The sequence below is a fragment of the Struthio camelus genome, chromosome 11 (genome assembly GCF_040807025.1).
Source record: "Struthio camelus isolate bStrCam1 chromosome 11, bStrCam1.hap1, whole genome shotgun sequence".
Taxonomy (NCBI): domain Eukaryota; kingdom Metazoa; phylum Chordata; class Aves; order Struthioniformes; family Struthionidae; genus Struthio; species Struthio camelus.
This window is the reverse complement of record NC_090952.1, coordinates 26,082,205-26,102,976: the sequence shown is the minus strand read 5'-3', so window position 1 is coordinate 26,102,976 and position 20,772 is coordinate 26,082,205. Positions and strand designations below refer to the sequence as shown.

The 20,772-nt window shown below is 59.3% G+C and overlaps 3 protein-coding genes across 3 annotated transcripts; 2 read left to right on the top strand and 1 right to left on the bottom strand.

The window, feature by feature from the left end:
* Nucleotides 1-884: 884 nt before the first annotated feature.
* TIMM8A (translocase of inner mitochondrial membrane 8A) lies at nucleotides 885-2,191 on the top strand. Its single transcript, XM_068957367.1, has 2 exons — nucleotides 885-1,070; nucleotides 1,321-2,191. The coding sequence occupies exons 1-2, from the start codon at nucleotides 897-899 to the stop codon at nucleotides 1,480-1,482; spliced, it is 336 nt and encodes a 111-aa protein (XP_068813468.1). The 5' UTR covers nucleotides 885-896; the 3' UTR covers nucleotides 1,483-2,191.
* A 1,166-nt stretch (nucleotides 2,192-3,357) lies between these two features.
* Nucleotides 3,358-7,833, bottom strand: LOC104152380 (magnesium transporter NIPA2). The gene is made up of 5 exons (XM_068957366.1): nucleotides 7,659-7,833; nucleotides 7,141-7,197; nucleotides 6,322-6,412; nucleotides 6,010-6,170; nucleotides 3,358-4,696 (listed from the first exon to the last, which is right to left on the bottom strand). Exons 1-5 carry the CDS (start codon nucleotides 7,795-7,797, stop codon nucleotides 4,062-4,064), a joined length of 1,083 nt encoding a protein of 360 aa, XP_068813467.1. The 5' UTR covers nucleotides 7,798-7,833; the 3' UTR covers nucleotides 3,358-4,061.
* Nucleotides 7,834-7,903: 70 nt separating this feature from the next.
* TAF7L (TATA-box binding protein associated factor 7 like) lies at nucleotides 7,904-14,778 on the top strand. The gene is made up of 11 exons (XM_068957365.1): nucleotides 7,904-8,204; nucleotides 8,792-8,870; nucleotides 10,016-10,149; nucleotides 10,555-10,681; nucleotides 10,855-10,913; nucleotides 11,928-12,000; nucleotides 12,410-12,526; nucleotides 12,895-13,083; nucleotides 13,184-13,296; nucleotides 13,618-13,677; nucleotides 14,323-14,778. The coding sequence occupies exons 1-11, from the start codon at nucleotides 8,139-8,141 to the stop codon at nucleotides 14,365-14,367; spliced, it is 1,062 nt and encodes a 353-aa protein (XP_068813466.1). The 5' UTR covers nucleotides 7,904-8,138; the 3' UTR covers nucleotides 14,368-14,778.
* Nucleotides 14,779-20,772: the final 5,994 nt, after the last annotated feature.

Below are 20,772 nucleotides of genomic sequence, written 5' to 3'. Positions count from 1 at the left end.
GGACAGCCCCGGGCACCGGGACAGAGCCTCGTCCCCAACCACCGGGATGGCCCCGGGCACCGGGACAGAGCCTCGTCCCCCACCACCGGGACGGCTCCTCCGGCACCGGGACAGAGCCTCGTCCCCCACCACCGGGACAGCCCCCACCACCGGGACAGAGCCTCGTCCCCCACCACCGGGACGGCTCCTCCGGCACCGGGACAGAGCCTCGTCCCCCACCACCGGGACAGCCCCGGGCACCGGGACAGAGCCTCGTCCCCCACCACCGGGACGGCTCCTCCAGCACCGGGACAGAGCCTCGTTCCCCACCACCGGGACAGCCCCAGGCACCGGGACAGAGCGTTGCCCCCAGCACCGGGACGGCCCCGGGCACTGGGACAGAGCCTCGTCCCCCAGCACCGGGACGGCTCCTCCGGCACCGGGACAGAGCCTCGTCCCCCAGCACCGCGACGGCTCCTCCGGCACCGGGACAGAGCCTCGTCCCCCACCACCGGGACAGCCCCCACCACCGGGACAGAGCCTCGTTCCCCACCACCGGGACAGCCCCGGGCACTGGGACAGAGCCTCGTCCCCCACCACCGGGACGGCTCCTCCGGCACTGAGACAGAGCCTCGCCCTCATCACCGGGACGGCCCCGGGCACCGGGAGGGCCCTGCCAGCGCACAGCGGGGTGGGGGGGGCCCGCAGTGCCGCCCCCCCGGGGCAGCGGCCGCCGCTGTCCCCCCACAATAAACGCCTGCCCGAGCCCGCCGCCCCTCGCTGCCGCCCCCGGCGCCCCGGGGGGCGGGCGGGGCCTCGGCGGGGCGGGGAGGGGCGGACATGCGCAGTGCGGGCGGGGCGGGCGCGGCGCGCCTGCGCGGGATCTGGCGGGCGCCTGCGCGGGGCGGGCGCGGCGCATGCGCGGGCCGGGGGCCGGCGCGGCACGTGAAGGTCGCGGCGGCGGCGGCATGGAGGCGCCGGGCGCCGCCGGGTTGGGCGTCGCCGACCCGCAGCTGCAGCGCTTCATCGAGGTGGAGACGCAGAAGCAGCGGTTCCAGCAGCTGGTGCACCAGATGACGGAGCTGTGCTGGGTACGGGCGCCGGCGGAGGGGGGGGGGGGTGACGGCCGCCGCGGTCGGGCAGGCCTCGGGGCGCCCGGTGGGGCCGGTGCTCCGGTGAGGGCGGCGGGGGCCGGGGTGACCCTGTCCGCGGGTGGGGGGGAGGGAAAGGGAGCCAAAATGGAGCCGCCCTGGGATCAGGCGGGAGGGGAGTGGGGGAGCCCCGGGAGTGGGGGGGGGGCCGCGGTGAGCCCGGGACCGACGGTGGCCCCGCTCGGTGCAGGAGAAGTGCATGGACAAGCCCGGGCCGAAGCTGGACAGCCGGGCGGAGACGTGTTTCGTGAACTGCGTGGAGCGCTTCATCGACACCAGCCAGTTCATCCTGAACCGGCTGGAGCAGACGCAGAAGTCCAAGTCGGCCTTTTCGGAGAGCCTGTCCGACTGAGCGGGCGCCTGGGGCGCGGGGCGCCCGAGCCCGGGGGCTCCTGCCCGTCGCTCTGCCACCTCACCGAGCCAGGAGCTGCTCTGGGCATCAGGATTTAATCAGAGACCGGTTCTGTGAAAGTTGCCGCCGGATGAGAGCCCCCTTGGAGATGCGGGCGCGCTCCTCTGCGCGGTGGCGTGCTGTTGCTGTCCCCGTCCGCCAGGAACGATCTTCACACTGAGACCGTGGGGCTGGGGCTGCGCGCGTTGTGCACGAAGGATTTGGTGGTGGGAAAGTATCCGCAGGGCTGCAGATGCTCACCTCAGGGGGATGCTTCCAACACTAACGTGAATCTTAAATGTGGGTGAAGCGAGCCTGCAACCACTGCCTTAAACGGTACTGCACAGGCGTCCGTTGCTCGCAACTAACCCTCCTCGGGAGACGCGAATGAGCCTTGTAGTTCCCAGCAGACTGTGCAGCGCGACTTGAGGAGGAGCAACAGGACTGCACCAGCACACATATCCTTAGTGAGAAGAGCTTGTTGGGCATGGCGAACTTCCCACGCAGTATGATTATCAGAAAATATTTTGAGGTTTCCATAGGGTAAAGTCATTCCTGTGGCCAAGTGACAAATTTTTCAAACTGCAGTGCAACTCTGTTAATACTGATTTGCTCCATTAACAGCTTTCTCCTGGTCAATGTAATAAATATTAATTGGGTCAATTTTTAACATGAGATTCTCCTTTGTTCAGGTAGGTGGCCCCTGGGAATTGAAAAATCTGACCTTCCGTCACTCCCCCTCCTTCCCAACGATCCTGTTATTGCAAAATGAGTAGCAGAGAGAGTAATTGCGTTCTGGCTAAAAGGTCTGCTGTGAATTCAGAGTTCTTGCTCACTGAATTCGGTCTCATGAACCTAACCTCACCTTTGGGAGAGAGGCTGTGGCCTTAACTTTCTTCCCCAATGAGTTAACAGTACATGCTTTCCTGTAAAAGAAGTTTGTTCAGAAAGACTCTAAATGCAGGAAAAAAGAAACCAGCTACTTTATACCCACCTTTACTCTCTCCAGATCTCTGGAGAGAGGACAATGTCTGCGTTTTCTGGACCTTTGCCCCTAGGAATGGGACTGGAACTTCTAACCTATGCAAGCCACTGGAAAAACAACAGATTGCTACTTATGTACCCTCTGGAAACCCAGCATAGCGTTTCAGCAGTGTTTGTGTCGCAGCCTGGCTCTGTGAGGCACAGTGACCCGTGTTACTAACGGACAGCACCTCAGAGCTCTACACAGGAAACTGGTAAATCGGGTCAGACCAAGCTGAGTCGCTTTGGGTGCCTGGTCTCTATGCAGCTTCCCAGGAGAGGTGGTCACAGCTGCTACCTCTCTGGAAGGTGCAGTGATTACTGTGGTGCTTGCCAGCTCACCTCAAAGCACTGTATTTCAAGACATTTAGACAGGGTAGTCCTTGCCTGGGTTCACCCAACTGCATGTACCATCCACGAGGTCCTGAACAGCCCAAGGAGACAAGTCTGCCCATCCAGTTCTTACAGCCAGTTCTGCTTGGGAGCAGGATGGTGGGAGATGACTAACACAGGTGTCTTGTAGCCAGCAGCCTTCCTGGGGATAAATTCAGGATGTGTTAAATAGAGCTGTGCTTCATCTTAAAAGCGGATATACAAACGCCTGTAAGTGAGGATACCGCTGTCGAGTCATCTTTCAGAAACTAACCTCAACAGCTTTTAGGTCACTCCTGTTCCCACAGTAAGCGATTCCCCCGCCCTCTCCCTATCTTGAGTTTCTCACAAGTGGCCACACTGTTCTGCCTACCCCCATAATCCTTTGTACCTCTCAGTGCTGGCCCAGCTCTCAATACAAATGTGTCACTAGCCACTTGGTAACTGAACAAATCTGTTTTAATAGAATACTGTAAGCAGGTGCCTCATCTACCTGCACAACAGACAAGTAAGTTGCATGAAGAGGTGGCTTCCTCTGGAAGAGCCACAGCAGCATGTGGCAGCACCAGTTTTCCAGTTTTGGCTGTGTTCTGTTCTTGGCTGTGAATCTGTAAATAAACTCTAGCAAAGTGAGCAGAACAAGTACTTTTCAGAGGAATTTTTGAACTAATGCTCTGGGTCATCCTGAAGACCAAGGTACCCCTCTTCTCTCCATGTAATCTTAGCACCATGTTAGATTTTGTAACCGTTACTCTAACTATTTAAAAAAATGCTTTGATGCCTCCCAAAACGCATAGTCTTTACATTCAGTAATGGTTAGCACTGTGTTAGTGCTGCAGCCCTCTGCACAGCCAGAGCCTGTGTCCTGACAAGGGCAGATTGATTATTCATGTAAAGGAACAGCGAAGAGGAACTAGACCCCACCAGCCGTGCTGTTTGCCGGGCTCGTGTCTGTAGCTGCAGGAAGCTGCTGTCGGCCTCTTGGCAGTGGGAGGTCACGGATCACGCGCACAAGGCAGGTAGAGGAGAACTGCTAACTCCCACTAGCACAGCAGTAGCTAGCAGCATCTGGTGCAGCAAGTTGAAACTTGCACAGTGGAGCTGCTCAGTGGCGGGAGCAGAAAGCCAGCAGTTCAGGGACTTCCTCACACATCTTCCCCTTCCTCCTCCTCTTCCTCCTCTGCACTCTGAGAGCCTTTGTCTTCCGAGGGCAGAAGAGGCCGGTGTTGACATGACTGATGCCTGTCTGCACTCCTCCATGATGTGCGCAAGTCTGCCCTGCTTTGCTGCAAGAAGAGGGGCAGGAGGTCGGGTGTGAAGGGCATGTCTCGGAAGGCGTGCAGGAGGAAGATGCCACACACTATGGTGAGGAAGCCGCTGATGGTGCCGATGATGTTGTCTAGCACCATGTGTTGCCACTCCTTGAAGAGGATGGCAGAACACGTCATGACTGCTGTGGTGAACAGCACGTAGTAAACGGGTGTGACCACAGACGTGTTGAAGATGTCCAAAGCTTTGTTCAGATAGTTGATCTGGACACTGATGCAGATCACGAGGCAAACCAGGAGCACCCAGCCCAGTGGTTCTTTCAGGACTGGCTTCCCAGCAAACAGTTCTTTCAGGGCAATCCCCAAGCCTTTGACACAGGACACTGAAAGGGAGCCGATGGCGGAGCAGACCAAAACATAAACCAGGACGTTGCTCCGTCCATAACGGGGTCCAGCCACAAAGATAAGGAGAAGGGAGCTCACCAGCACACACACAGCAAATACAATGAATCCTTGGAGAAAGAAGAATTAAGAGCTATATCAGAGTGGCAAACAGTAGCTGATGTAACTGAACAGCAAGTAGAGAGGGAGGACAGGCAGGACTGGTAATTGCCCCATCAGTCACTCTTTGAATCCTCCATCCTTAGGGCCTTGTTTGGAAGCAGAGATGGTCTCCAGCCCAAGCAAAGCTGCAGAGTCAACAGCAATTCTTTACAGTGCTGATGGCAGCACCGTGCTGCGAGCTGGCCGGTCTGGGAGATACAGCTGTCTGCACTGGAAGGGGCAGTGGCACAACCAGGGCCTAAGGCACTGGGGCGGGGGGCAGGTGGTGTAGGCCAGGAGGCACAATTGGGGCACAGCTCTGCGGGAGGGGCAGTAGAAAGCTTGATAAGGGCTAGCAGAACTGCACAGGTTGGGGTAGAAATTAGGAAGGAAAAGCTCCACTTCACAGAAGTGAGACCCCACCAGAGCATTCTCTCTGAAGAAGAACAGCACTCACCTGTTACTCTGCTTTGCTCTTCTCCCTTTTACTCCTTTCCTCATCTCCTGTTGCTTACTCTGCCGCTAATGCTGTTGCCCAAATCACATCCTTGCAATCTGATTCATCCTCTGATATAAATATCAGGGATGACCTGATCTCGGGCTGAACTCCCTGCATCTCATTCATCTTCACCTTACATTCCTTCTCTGACCTCCCTCAGCCCTACCGCTGCCACCCTCAGGTACTGACAATTCCCTTTCCTATCCCAGCACCGCCTTAGGCCAATCCTGCCTGTTGACAGGTAACTCTGATGTTCTTCTCTCTTCCTGTCTGCACCTCATGCATGGACAGCAGAAAAAACACATCTGATAACTGTTAGTGACCCTTATTCTCCTCCTTGCTTCAAAACAGACCCAGTGACTTGGGAGCATCACCCAGACTCCCTGTCTGTAAAGTGGGGCTCCCCTCTGCTTCTTTTGTCTGGAGTCAAGAGGACTCTACAGTCCTAAAAAGGCATTCTGAAGCCGAGATGTCCCCCTTTTGTTTTGAGTTAACGACTAAGGTGTAAATCCTCTGAGTGCTTGCATTAAATGCTAAGTTTGATCATCACCAATGTTTCACACTTAGGAGGTGGAGACCCAAGGAGGCCTCCTCCGAAACAGAAAGCAATCAGCCGGCTACCCCAGACGTCCCCAGAAGGGGGACGTTCCCTCCACTGTGGTGCAGAACAGCACAGATGGCTCATTTGCCCTTCAGTTCAGTCCTTCTCAGCCTACCCAGGTTGTACCCTGCCTTCCACTGTCATTTCCAGGTCTGAAGCTAGGACCCATTTTACTTAAGTACCTGGATCTTTCAGCTTCTCTGCCATTGACTCCAGGCTGGAAACCTCTTCTTCCTGGGGGGCATGGATTACCATCACCGTGGAGCCCAGAATACTTAGGATGCAGCCAATCTTCCCGTGAACATTCAGCTGCTCATTCAGGAAGGCGGAGGACAACACTGCACTGAAAGATAAAAAGCAAAAATAAAAAGTCCCCAGAAGCCAATTAGGCCAAGGGATGGAGTATCTGAGGGAGCGGATAGGGGAGAGCAAAGCAACTGCTTTCACCATTAAGGGGCAGCAGGCAAGATACCGAGGTTTCCAAGGTTTCTTACCTAACAAGAACACTTAGTGCACCCAGTGGAGTTACCAGCGTGGCAGGGGCAAAAGCATAGGCAGCAAAATTTGCTGCTTCTCCAACTCCCACTGCAAGAGAAACTCTGTTAGTCCCAGGAGAGCATCAGAGTAGAAGCAATTCAGCATAAGACACGTTTGAGTGCAGTCAAAAGAGAGCCTTGGTTTCCATCCAAGTGCACTGTTTCTCTAAGGTATTTTGTTCAACCTCGAAAGGACAGTACTAACAAGAATAAGTAAAACTCTGATGTCAATCCTCTTGGAAAGAGGAGGCTCTTGGTTACACAGGGCTCTTGGTTACATGTCTATCCAGCTAAGCAGCAACAACAGAAAAATATTTCCACATTGTCCTCAAAGCTGAAAGAAGTTTTGCGCTTTACATATTTCTAAATCATGCTCCTCTCCTAGACAGCTCCCTGTAAGGGGTACAATCGAGTACAACCACTCATTAACTTCATATTTGAGAAATGTAAATACGAGCTGCTGAAATCCCTGTAGCTATAAACCCGCGGTGCTGAACGTGACATCATCTAACTGTTCCTGCTTGGGCAGGCCATTTCAGAAGCGCTTAACCCAACCCGATCAGCCCAGTTCCTCAAGTCCTATTCACAGGGGGGGGGCCTGGCAACACATGAGGCTTTAGAGTATTTTATAATTAGTTCAGCAACACTCTGAGCATGCTTAGAGATAAAAATCAAGTGGTTAAACTCTGATCGAGATAATAAAACATGAAAGCAAGTGGAAACAACGACACGCTCAGCATTTCTCGCTCTTGCAGCCGTTCCACAGGAGCTACTTACTGCACAGCAGCCCGGCCCACCACAGCCACTCCTTCAGGTACGCGTGGCCTCCTTGCCCTAAGAAAAAAAAGGAACAGCAACAAGAAACCTCGGGTGAAGCGAGAGGAGCAGGAGCGAGGCCCGCTCCCCCGCCAAACCGGCAGCTGGCGACCAAGGGGCAGCAGCGTTTCCCCCGGCACGGCGCCCTGGCTCCCCGGGGCAGCAGCCGCTCCCGCGCAGGCCCGGCCCAGGCAAGCGCCTGCTCGCTCAGCCTGCGAGGAAACACTTCACCGCTGAGGGCAGGCCGCGCTCGGCAGCGCCCGCACGGGGGGAGCGGGAGCTTGTGGAAAACCCCGGCGGCCGCAGGGCTGCGGCCGGCTGCCCCGGCCGAGGAAGCGGGGGCCGGACGAGCAGCCGCGACCTAGGCCGCCGCCCCCCCCCGCCGCTGCCGGCCGCTTGCCCCGCAAGCGCCTTTTGGGGCCGGAAGGGCGGCGGGGGCCGGGGCTGCCCCAGCCCGGCGGGACCCGCCCGGCCGCTACCTGCCCGGGCGCGGCCGCGGCGCGCCAGCCGCAGCAGCCCCTTCTTCTTCAGGATGAAGCTGCCGCCGATGAAGGCGCTGGAGGCCAGGGCCAGCCCCAGCCCCACGTAGAAGCCGGGGCGGCCGCCCGCGCCCCCCATGGCGCCTCCCCGCCCGCCGCCGCCACCGCCGCCGCTTCCGGTACGTCGCCAAAACCCTTCCCGGGGCGGCGCGGCAGGCGGAACGCGAGCGGCGGCGGCCAGCGCAGGGCCCGGAGCACCCGGCCCGGCGCACCCGGCCCGGCTTCCGGCGGCGCCCGCTGCGCAGGGCAGGGGGCCGAGGGGCCGGCGGGGCCGTTTCACCCCCCCCCCCCCGCCACCTCCCCTTCTCCCCCCTCCTCCCCACCGACGGGGGCAGCGTTTCGGCGGCGGGAACCGACGGCAGAGCCTCCCCGCCGGCAACGCGCCTCCTCCTCCTCGGGCAGGCTTACGGAGGAGGCGGGATGAGCAAGAGCAAGGACGACGCGCCGCATGAGCTGGAGAGCCAGTTCGTGCTGCGGCTGCCGCCGGTAAGAGCCCTCGCAGCCTGGGCCGGGCCGCTCTGCGCAGCCTGCTGGGCGCAGGGCCTGGGGGAGCCGCCGGTGGGCGGCTGGCCGCTTTGGGCCCTGGGTCGCCCGTTTGCTGTAAGCCGGCCTTCCCTCTGAGGAGGTTCTCCGCAGCCTGCTGTTGGGGGGGACCATGCTCGGAAGGCAAAACCGCAGGACGAGGGAGAAAATCCTTGCTGTTGCAAGTGACGGGCCGTCGGTTCCTCTGGCCGCTCACTCGCTGTCAGTGCACTTAATGCTGTTTAGCGTATGCTTAATCTGGGACCCTGTGGCCTGCTGAAAGCACGTGAGTTTGGAGAGGGGAGCTTTAACTTCCCCTAGAACCGTCATCCTCTGAGCGGGCAGCGCCGTCAGGGGCCTCACGCCTTTGTAGCCCGGTCACGCTGTGGGACGTGACGTGCCCTGGGAATAGCAGAGCCACAAGGTTAACGCATGGCTCTGAGCGGAGGGTACTGTTCTTGCGCCTTTTAGAGTGGTTTTGGAGTTGTTCTGCCTTGGCATGACAGTGATGTTTAAAGCTGGTCTTCTCATGCCCTGTCCAACCTTTCCAGGAGTATGCATCTACCGTGCGGAGAGCAGTACAGTCTGGCAGCGTCAACTTGAAGGACAGGCTCACCATTGAGCTACACGGTGAGCGAGCAGGATCTGCTGCCTTTAGTCCTCCTGCTGAGGAAGGTTTTGAAGTAAGAGGCCTTTCCAACCCTGGGCTTTGCAGTTAAGGCTTCAGGGCTTCTATATGTATCAAACAGAAGCCGCTGGGGAGAGGTGCACTTGGCCAGTACCTGCTTTGCCGGACGGCCTTGCTGTCAGAAACACATCTGCCCTCGAATGAGGAACTGTCTGCTCGCCCGGCCACGCAGCCTCCGCAGCAGAAGTGTGCCTTAGTAAAACCTGCTTTCGTTCTAACTGGCCTGGTTTTCACACCTGCTTCTGCTGTGTCAGGATGGAAGAGCCTGCTTACCCCACGCGCTCCCCAAAACAGCCTGGCTCGATAGAAACTCCCGGCCGTGCTGAGCAGCCCATCTTCACCCACGTGAGGCCATGTCTTTAGTAGCGCCTCTTGGCCTGATCTTGCTGATTTCTGCAACCTTGAAAATGTGTGTTCTCACCTCAGCTTCCCAGTGCACATCAGAAAGGCTTGGGATTCTGAGGTGAAAATGTTGGTTCAGGTGAAACATCAGCTGTGTGGTGTCGCTCGCTGTTGTGCTAACAAGGACGTGATTGTTGGTCAAGAATCAGGCCGAGGGGCAACGGGCACGAACTGAGACACAGGAAGTTCCGCTAGAGCTTAAGAAAACGCTTGGTTGCTGTGAGGGTGTTTGAACGCTGGAGCAGGTTGCCGTGAGAGGTTGTAGAGTCTCCAACCTTGGAGGTATTCAGAACCCATCGTGGTCCTGGGCAACCTGCTGTAGTCAACCCTGTTGCAGCAGGGGGCTCGGACAGACAATCTGCAGAGGTGCCTTCAAACTGCAGCTACTCTTGTGATCCTGTAAATGACGGACCTTCAGGAGAGAGTTCACGTGCCTGCCCTGGCACGAGAAGGCTCTTCCCCCAGCTGTAGGGTGCAAGCCAGCAGTCTGCCCTTCTGCTCTGACATGAGACCACATTGCTAAGGGCATCTTAAAACTCCTGTGATTGCCCGCAAGCGAAACTGCACAGAACTTGGGTTTTCCTGCCTCCTGCATGTATTTTCCTGTGAAATTTCCTGCCCAGGAGTCTATTGTTCTGTTTAGTGAGCTGTCTGCAGCACTAACCTCTCCTTTGGCTTTCTGCAGCGGATGGGCGCCATGGGATTGTCCGCGTAGACCGAGTTCCATTGGCAGCCAAGTTGGTGGATCTGCCCTGCATCACTGAGAGCTTAAAAACCATTGATAAGAAAACCTTCTATAAGACAGCAGATATTTGCCAGGTATGGGCCGTCCTTCGTTCCTACCCCAACAGCTTCTTTGCTGATTCCCCTCTCCAGGAAAATCGTGGTATGCTCTGCCAGTAGAACACCTGACATAACATAGCTAATTTCTCTGTTCTTACACTATTAGCCGTTTAAAATTCCCCACCCCTGCCTGGTGTTTGGGAATCTCCCTTTTCTGAAGCATGACACTTCACTGTCCTTATAACAGCTTAACTGCAGCTGTGTTTAGTCATGAACTGTGTTGGCTGTGAAACATGGTTTTCCTCATCCCCCCCGTGCCTGTGAATCCCTCTGGCTAACTACGTGCAGTAGAAGTCACTGTTGATTTTCCTGAAAAGCTTTCACATCCTTTTTCCCTTCCGTTGCCATAAGCAAGCTTTGTGTTTGTGGGGGGGATTTCAGATGCTTGTTTGCACTGTGGATGGTGACCTCTATCCCCCTCTGGAAGAGCAAACCGTGAGCACTGACCCCAAGGCAAACAAGAAAAAGGACAAGGACAGAGAGAAGAAGTTCATCTGGAACCATGGCAGTGAGTAGAGGTTCTGCGCACCCCCCCGTTCCCATAGCTGTGCAGGGTGTTCACCGCTGCCATGTGTCGACAGTGCTGCTGCACCATTTTTAGTGCTCTCTCTGAGTCTGCCAGACCCGGCTCTCCCCTTAGGCCATCTGCCTGACACATACAATCTGTTTCCTTTGTCGCAGTTACTCTTCCCCTGAAAAATGTGCGGAAGAGACGATTCCGGAAAACAGCTAAGAAGAAGGTGAGTTGTTTCTCCCTCACGCTGATACAGGTGCGGATACGATAGCCAAGGGAAAGAAAAGTGGAGGCATTAGAGCTCTAGCTGTCTATCAGTCCGGAAAACATGGAGTTTCTTAGCTTTGCGTTACATATTTCCTCGCCAGAGAAGAGGGAAAAGGGGAGACTAGTACCTCTGAACATTTCCTTGGTGCAGAGCATGGGTAGGCTCCGTTGCTGTGGCTGCCTTGCCACAGTGCATCTCCTTCTGCTCACAAAGAAGAAAGGAAGAGTCCCATGCAAATGAGACTTCACTCATTGCTGCTTTCCCAGCTGGAATCCTAACTCTGTGCATTGCCCGATCACTTCCCCAGCAAGTAACACTACAAATAGAATAACTGTCATTTCAGCTGGGGGAGTGGGAACAGATGGAGCTCGGAGACGGTGTCTCTGTGCAAATGCACAAGCCAGGAAAGGTGTTGGGGAGGTGCAGCACCGTGAGGCTAGGAAGACTCATTCTTCTTGCTCTGCAGTTTCTTTCTGAGAACACGATGGAGTGATATTTTGCATGACATTTGGGAAACAAATCACTTTAGACATTCTTATAGCCCACAGAAAAGGTGTGGTGTCAGTAATTAAGATCCCTGGCTAATTTAAAAGTGAAAAATGAAACCTTCTTTTGAGTGAGAAGAGAGGGACTTGAGTTGTCTATCCATCAGTGAATTGCACCTTGAGCACTTCCAGTATACACACAGAATGTCTGATTTCATAAGCGCTCTTGATGGCTGCCAGAGTGAAAGAAAAGTGAGAATATGCAACCCACCAAGGAGCTCTGTACAGAAAAAGATGGGGCACTTTCTAGAGATGCAAAAATACCTTCTTGGGTGGAGCATGAGTGAAGGCCAAGTAAAAAGAATAAGAGCAGAGAGGCTCAAAATAGGGCTCTGTCCAGCAGTGGAAGCTGGGAGCTGACCAGTGTGCAGCAACCTGTACAAGGTATTTAACAGTGTCTCTGTTGCCTTTGCCTTTTCTGCACCAGTATATTGAGTCTCCTGATGTGGAAAAAGAGGTGAAGCGTCTCCTGAGCACCGATGCTGAAGCTGTCAGTGTCCGTATCCTTTCAGGAGCAAAAAAAAAAAACTCAAGTTGGGGAGGGGGCAGTAGGTGTGATCTGGAACTGTGGAAAGGAGAGACAAGTTCAGCTTGGTGCGTGGGTGTGAGAGATTCAGAGATGAGCACACAAGAGAAACAGAAGTTAGAGCTTTACCTTTGCCTTGTTCAAAGCGTGTTGTTTCTCCATGGGGATCTTCCTTGGGGACTGTGCTCATGCACTGAGCACAGCATTAAGTAACAGCAGAGGACAGGCCTTCAAAGAACAAACACCAGGGTGGCTCAGCCTGGAAATCTATAGCTGCAAGGCCAGAGGGAGCAGTGATCTCCTGCAGATTTTAGCTTTCTGTTGTTGTACTGCATCTTCCATGGTCCTCTTTTTCCCTTGACTCGTTCTGTTCCTGCTGTCAGGCTGGGAAGTCATTGCTGAAGATGAAACTAAAGAAGTGGATAACCATGGCTCACTCACCAGCCTAGACATCTCCTCCCCAGGGATGTCTGGACATAAACAAGGCCATGGCTCCTCAGGTACCATGGGGAAGGCTATCGTTTTGTTTCTAGCCATAAAGTAATCAGTGGGGCCTGTTCTCTCTGGGGTAAGCTGGAACCAGAGACCTCGCAAACACATGCAAGATGTGCATGGGTGTCACCCTGGGTGCAAGGAGAGGCCGGTGTGTCACAAGCCTGTAATCTGCTGGATCAGGTACCCATTTGCCGTAGCAGTAGATAACAGCTATGAGAAAGACCCTGTGCACGCTGTAGTTAGTTTGGGTAGCAATGTCTGAAGGATAGCAGGCTGCATGGAGACAGGCACCGTGTACTGATGAGGCCCCTGACAGATGAAGGGTGCTGGGCCATCATCAGCTATGTTTGTCCTCTCCTTTTGCACCACCTAGAACATGATGAACTGCGGGAGATATTTAATGACATCAGCAGCAGCAGCGAAGATGAGGATGAGAGGGATCATCATGATGACGAGGATCTGAACATCATGGACACGGAGGAGGACTTGGAGAGGCAGTTGCAGGACAAGCTGAATGAGTCTGATGGGCAGCAGCAGGAGAACGAGGGGTCCAACCAGATAGGTGAGTCAGGCGGCAGAGCGCAGCAGGATGTGGTGTGCTAGGCAGGCTGCGCTGCCCAGCTCCGCTGCTGCTGCAGATCTGAGCTTGCTCTCTCCCTTAGTCATGGGGATCCAGAAACAGATCGACAACCTGAAGAGTAAACTCCAGGAGACCCAGGACAGGAGGAAACGCCAGGAGGATCTCATCATGAAAGTAGAGAACCTGGCCCTCAAGGTGAGAGCTCTCTTGGGACCTCTTCTTCTAATCTTGTGTTCTGTTCAGCACCAGCTTGATATTAGACCCAGCAAACTGATTCAGCTGTTGTCCTGGAAAAGCCAAGGGGCCTTTGTGTGCTGGGTTAAAACTAACTGCGGCATGGCCATACACTCCAGCATTTCCCCATGGAGGCAAGGCAATCCAAGAACCTGTACAGGAGATAAGGCCCCTGGCAGTCAGCACAGTTTGGGGTTTGCTGCACCACTGAACACATTGTGCCAGCAGCTGTTCAGCTGAGAGCACGTTGGTAATTGTAGTCTGGTGTATTTGTCTCTGCAGACACGTCTCCAAGCCGTGCTGGATGAGTTCAAGCAGCAGGAAGAGCGAGAGAAGCAGCAGGTGAGAAAGCTCACACAACAGAGTGGGAAATACTGGGGCATGAGGCTCAGTTAAAAGGCACAGTTCTAGGTTTGGTCTCTGACACAGTTTCCTAAATTTTGTACCATGTCAGCTGCTTTTGAATTCCAGCACTACAAACCGGGCTGGGTTGTACCTCATCCGTAGCTGTGTGGAGGTTTCTAAGATGCAGACGGGTGTAGGAGCCTTTCCTCTGGAGGAGCAGTGAGCCAAGCCACACCTAGTTAGAAATCCAGGGTTGCTGGGATAAAGCATGACACCGAGACCTCATAGCACCCGTGTACGAGAAGGGTAGAAGCTGGTGCGGCTCAGCAGGTTTCCTGCCCGGTGAACTCTTCTGGCAGTTTCAGTCAGGTGCCGAGGCAGGAGGTTACCCACTTGCCTGCCCAGGTTCTTCTCTCACCCTGCTTCGTGTTGTTCTGCCCAGCAGTGGCTGCAAGGCAGTTGTGTGCCAGCCTGGTTCTCCAAACAGGCCCCTGCTGCACCAGCACGGCTCGCTGTGGTGGGCAAGCAAGGCAGTCACTAGTGTAGGTGGAAGGTCCACGCAAGCATAAGGGTTACTGCTTGGGCTTGAGATGCAAGGGGTCCTACCGTGCCTTACTCTGACACCTCGCTCCCTCTTCCCAGATGACCTCTCTGCAGGAGCAGCTGGAATCTCTCATGGAGAAGTGAGGAGCAGTCCTGGCCAGAGCGGGTCTTTGTGCCTCTGAGCAGGCCTGCTGCCATGCTGCTTCATCCCCCGTGCTGAAGTCTGTTCTGGTCCCACACCTCTGCTGCCAGAAGTGCTTCTGGGCAGCGCTAGAGGCTCGGTGTCCAGAGCTGCTCTCATGTACCTCATGCCGGGTTCAGCTGGTGGGGCTAAAGGAAAGAATTAGACTGCCTGTGAGAGCAGCAGAAACACGCGGGTTTACTGTACCTATTGAGGGCCATTCTCCCAAAGGGGTTTAATTCGCTGGGCCCGTGCCGTACAGCTTTCTGCATCTCATTGGCTGTTGGACTTGGGCTCTGGCCCGCTGGGAGCTTGTTTCTGTGTTTGGGGACTGTTTGTATCTGCAAACCAGATTCAATAAAGCACCATTTACAGCCCTGTTCTGTTCCTTGATGTTCTCCAGGAGCCAGGTGAGTGATCCCTCTGGTGCTCACTGCTCAGCTTGTGCCTGACTGCACGGAGTTCCTGGCTGGTGTTTGCACCAGCACTGCTGGGCTCCGGCCTCGTAAAGGCTCCTCGCGTGGTTGCGTCAAAGGGAGACTGCATTGCGAAGGGGACTTCGCAAGCTCTCAGCCTGCTGAGGGAATGAAGTCCTTCTGATGAGGGAGTTTCTTTAATTCCTCACAGACTAGGCAGGCAAATCCCAGATTAACCTGGCAGGGTGGGAAGCGGATTAGAGAAGCAGTCCCAGGCCGCAGCTGGCAGAAGGCGACAGAGGGTATCTTAGGCATCAGTGAGGGGGTGCCTCGGCATGAGGGCTCGTCTCGCAGCCTGAGGGGGAGAGGAAGGAGAAGAGGCTGCCCTGACGGTGGGAGCACCCAGCCCCCTGTGCAGCAAGCAAAAGGCCCGTGGCAGCTCTGAGAGATGACACATGGGGCCATATAGTCAAGAAAGGAAGATGCCCTGAGGAAGAGGCTCAGCTCGGGAAGGGCCAGCACGTGTGACCTGGGCCTGGGGGCGGCAGGAACTGGCCATGGAGGAAACCTACCTGCTGAATGTGGAAGGCGTCAAAAAGAAGATTTTACACGGAGGCCAAGGGGAGCTGCCCAAGTTCCAAGATGGGAGCAAGGTAAGCATGGGTCGTTGCCTCAAAGCCCGGAGAGAAAGGGGGAAGGCTGGACAACTCCATCCCCGCCCACAACCCCAGGCTTGAGTTCCCAGTGGCTGTACCCTGCTCACGAGCTGAGCTCCAGGCCTGTGGTACCGGGAGACCCCACGCAAGGTGGGTGCACCTTGCTGATACCCACCTGCTCCCTGCGAGGGATGCGGAGCTCAGCAGCCACGGCAGGTTGCTGCAAATCTGCCTCCCTTTCCTGACGCATATCAAGCAGGAGCGGAGGTGCCAACAGGGAGCACTGGGGGGGGGGGGAGGGGGTTCTGAGGCCACCAGCCCGTGGGTACAGCCAGATCCACGTGGGCACCATGAGGTCCTGGCTATAGGAGCACTTCCTGCACTGGGTTATAAAGCAGTATCCAACAGGAGCAGCCAGATACAGCACCGATGGGCGTTAAGATGCTCCACCATCTGCTTTCTGTCTAAGACAAGCTGGTAGCAGGCTCGATCTCTGCACCGTAGATGGAGAGCTGCCAGTCAAGCCCGCGCTCAGCTGGGAGCAGGCTTGTCCTGCCACCGGGGCACGCGGCCGAGCGGGGCCGGGGCTGGCGCAGGGCGCCTGCTGCAGCGCCAACCCCAGCAGCACCACGCTCTCTCCGGGGCAGATCACCTTCCACTTCCAGACACTGAAGGACGACTTCGAGCGGACGGTGATCGATGACAGCCGGGAGGCTGGCATCCCCATGGAGATCATCGTGGGCAAGATGTTCAAGCTGGAGATCTGGGAGACGCTGCTCAGCTCCATGCGGGCCGGGGAGGTGGCCGAGTTCTGGTGCGACGCCATCGTGAGTGCTGGGCTCGCGGGGGCCCAACCTGGGGGAGGGGGGGGTCCTCCCCCTTTCCCCAAGGCCAAGCTGCTGGGTTTCTGAGCCCTGGCCACCACAGGGGGTCTGCCCTGAGGATGAGGGGTCCCGGCGCAGCTGAGCGGTGCATCCTCTTTGCAGCACACGGGCATGTACGCCCTGGTCTCCAAGGGCATGCGACGGATCGCAGAGGGCCGGGACCCCCTGGAAGGGCAGAAGCACCGCTGCGGCATGGGCAACATGTTCGACTACCACAGCACGGGCTACGCCGACCTGGACGAGCTGCAGCGGGCACCGCAGCCCCTCATCTTCATCATGGAGCTGTTCCGGGTAAGCGGGGAGGCGCGGGGCCGGCCGGCGGCCAGGGCGGTGCAGCCGGAGCGGCCGGCTCAGCCCTGCTGCCACGCAGGTGGAGGAGCCCTTGGCCTACAAGCGGGACACCTGGGCCATGAGCAAGGAGGAGAAGCTGGCGGCGGTGCCCGTGCTGCACAGTGAGGGCAACCGCCTCGTCCTCCGCAAGGAGTTTCGTCAGGCGGCCGAGAAGTACCAGGAGGCCGTCATCTGCCTGAGGAACCTGCAGGCCAAGGTGAGTGGGAGCCGGCCGTGGCCACCAAACTGGGGCCGTGGTGGCCCCCCACCCTCCAGCCAGCAGCCACCTTCCAGAGCCCAGCTCTGCCACGCGCCCGGGTTTCCTTGGCAAAGCGGCCACCGCGGGGCCCTGCTCGCCCTCCCCGGGGGTGGCTGTGGCCACGTCCCACCCGCTGCTGCTCTTGGGGCAGGAGAAGCCGTGGGAGGACGCCTGGCTGAAGCTGGAGAGCCTGGTCACGCCGCTGGTGCTCAACTACTGCCAGTGCCAGCTGGAGCTGGGCGAGTACTACGAGGTGCTGGAGCACACGACCGAGCTGCTCCACAAGCACAACGGTACCCGCACCCCGGCCACCGCGCTGCCCACGGCCCCGGGGACCTGCCCGCACGGGGCCATGTCCCCGGGTGCCCTGCCCATGTCCCTGATGGTGCTCAACCCATGTCCCTGGGTCCCACCTCGACCCCCATATGGCCCAGGTCCCCTTGCCCATGATGGTGCTGGTGTCCCTATCCCCTTACCCACGATGGTGTTGGTGTGCCAGTCCCCTTGCCCATGACAGCACCTGTGTCCCCCATTCCTCTGCCTGTGACAGTGCCAGTGTCCCCATCCCTTTGCCCTCGTCGGCGCCAGTGTCCCTGTCCCCTGCCCACGATGGTGCCAGTGTCCCCATTCCCCTACCCAAAATGGTGCTGGTGTCCCAGGTCCCCCTGCCCATGGCGGTGTCAGTGTCTTCATCCCTCTACCTGTGACAGCACCTGAATCCTCATTCTCCTGCCCATCACATTGCCAGTGTCCCCCTCCCCCTGCCCGTGGTGGTGCTGGTGTCCCCGTCCCCCTGCCCACAATGGCACCGGTGTCCCCCTCCCCCTGCCCATGGTGGTGCCCATGGTGGTGCTGGTGTCCCCATCCCTCCACCCACGGTGGTGCCCGCGGTGGCACCGGTGTTCCCGTCCCCAGCTCCCGCCCCCAGGGCCGGGCGGCGGGACCCCAGCCCGGCTCCGCTCCCGGCACAGGCAACGCCAAGGCCCACTTCAAGCGGGCCAAGGCCCACGCGGCCGTGTGGAATGAGCGGGAGGCGCGGGAGGACTTCGCGCGCGCCGCCCACCTCGACCCCGCCATGGCGGCCGCCGTGAAGAAGGAGCTGAAGCTGCTGGGCGAGAGGATGAGGAAGAAGCAGGTGGAGGAGCGGAAGCGCTACCAGGGGCTCTTCCAGCCGCGGGGGCCCCCTGGCGCGGGGGCCGACGGAGCAGAGCGGGGGGGCCCCGGGCGCGAAGGGGCAGCGGGGCGAGGGGCGGCGAGGGCCGGGCCGGGGGGAGTCGCCAACGCACGTGACCGCGGGGCAGAGCCCGAGAGCAGCGGGGCAGGGACGGGGCCAGAGCAGGAGGTGGAGGAAGAGAGCGGGGCCGCGGAGCCGGGAAAGGGAGACGGGCAGCAGCGAGGGCTGGAGGAGGCCGGGCTCAGAGGGGCGGCGGAGGAGGCCGAGCTCGGAGGGGCGACGGAGGAGGCCGAGATCGGAGGGGCGGCGGAGGAGGCCGGGCTCGGAGAGGCGGCGGAGGAGGCCGAGATCGGAGGGGCAGAGGAGGAGGCCGAGATCGGAGGGGCAGAGGAGGAGGCCGAGCTCGGAGGGGCAGAGGAGGAGGCCGAGCTCGGAGGGGCGGCGGAGGAGGCCGAGATCGGAGGGGCGGCGGAGGAGGCCGGGCTCGGAGGGGCGGAGGAGGAGGCCGAGATCGGAGGGGCAGAGGAGGAGGCCGGGCTCGGAGAGGCGGCGGAGGAGGCCGAGATCGGAGGGGCAGAGGAGGAGGCCGAGCTCGGAGGGGCGACGGAGGAGGCTGAGATCGGAGGGGCGGCGGAGGAGGCCGGGCTCAGAGGGGCGGCGGAGGAGGCTGAGATCGGAGGGGCGGAGGAGGAGGCCGGGCTCGGAGAGGCGGCGGAGGAGGCCGAGATCGGAGGGGCAGAGGAGGAGGCCGAGCTCGGAGGGGCGACGGAGGAGGCTGAGATCGGAGGGGCGGCGGAGGAGGCCGGGCTCAGAGGGGCGGCGGAGGAGGCTGAGATCGGAGGGGCGGAGGAGGAGGCCGGGCTCGGAGAGGCGGCGGAGGAGGCCGAGATCGGAGGGGCAGAGGAGGAGGCCGAGCTCGGAGGGGCGACGGAGGAGGCTGAGATCGGAGGGGCGGCGGAGGAGGCCGAGATCGGAGGGGCGGCGGAGGAGGCCGGGCTCGGAGGGGCGGAGGAGGAGGCCGAGATCGGAGGGGCAGAGGAGGAGGCCGGGCTCGGAGAGGCGGCGGAGGAGGCCGAGATCGGAGGGGCGACGGAGGAGGCCGAGATCGGAGGGGCAGAGGAGGAGGCCAGGCTCGGAGGGGCGGAGGAGGAAGCCGAGATCGGAGGGGCGGAGGAGGAGGCTGAGATCGGAGGGGCAGAGGAGGAGGCCGGGCTCGGAGGGGCAGAGGAGGAGGCCGGGCTCGGAGGGGCAGAGGAGGAGGCCGGGCTCGGAGGGGCGGCGGAGGCCCAGCTCAGAGGGGCATTGGAGGAGGCCGAGATTGGAGGGGCCGCAGCGCAGGGAGCCCACAGGGCCGAGCAATGCGCCACCAGGGCAGAGCTGGCCCAAGCCGGGGAGCCGGGGTCCCCCAGCAAGGAGCTGGGGCGGGTGGGCAGAGGCCACAGCGCAGGGCCCACGGAGCTGGAGCCGGGGTCCGAAACCGCCCCAGGGGAGCTGCAAGGGGCCAGCTGCAGGTGGCAGCGTGCTGGAGGCAGCCGAGGCAGCGCCAGCCAAGGCGAAACCCCGCCGGAGCAGACGGTCATCACTGCCAGGGCGATGCTGCAGGCTGGGCCCCCTGGGGGGGACGAGGAGCCAGCTGGAGGGGCAGAAGAGCCCCCATCCTGCCCCGCACCAGCCGGGGAAGGGGCCGGCGCAGCCCCAGGGGCTGGGGAAAGGGGGCCTGGGGCCAGCACAGCGGGGCGCAGCCGGCCCCAGCGGGCGGTGGCCGCCGGGCAGGCTGCCCCACGCCAGACTGCCGGCCCCAGGGCCTTTCAGCCGGGGCCACGCTGAGCTTCACTGGCGGAGAAATAAAAACTCTTTGCTGGCAGCGTGTGCTGGATTTGTTCCTGGACGTGACTGGCATCTCCACTCGCAGCCGCACGGCTCCTGCCTGGCCCTGCAGAGCGCGGCAGCAGGCTGGGGCGTTTTGCTCGACCTTTGAGAGAGGGATTTAAAGGAGAGGCTGTATTTGATCCCCATTTAAGGTCTTGAACCTTTGCCCCAGGCCCGAGTGTGCGCGAACCATCCCAGCTCAGCCGACGGGGAGTCACGGCCAGTCCCGGGGAGCAGCGTGTCGGGTCTCTGCCCAGCACCATCTGACCCGTGCAGAGGGTGAAACCTTGAGCGCTGGGGAGATTGTGCTGTCGGCCGCAGACCAGCCCCAGCTCCCACGGCGGGGAGGGCCCCTGAGCCCCCAGCTTCGCCCTGGCCCTGGGCGAGGGCTCAGCCGAGCACCTTGCTGCAATACAGAGCCACAGGGAACAGAGGCAGCACGCGGGGCAAAAGCACCCAGATATCCCTTGGGAGACATAATAGAGCCCAAAAGCACGGAGGGAAAGGAGACTTCCAGCAGGAGCTCCTGCCTTCTCCTCCTTGGCGGGGGCTGCAGGGTTTCCAACAGCAGAAGCTCCTGGGCTAGGAGGGGGGCCTGCCTCCGCGCAGCTAGCACTCAGCTCCAGGCCGTCATGGGGCTCTGCACAGACCTTGCTGGAAGAGGAAAAACAAAGGTGAAGGCCAGAGGACGTGCCTGCATCCTCCTCGGGGCGCTGAGCCGGCCGCCCCAGCCCGGGAGGCGAGGGCTCAGCTCAGGGCTGCTGCTCTCCCCGCCGGAGC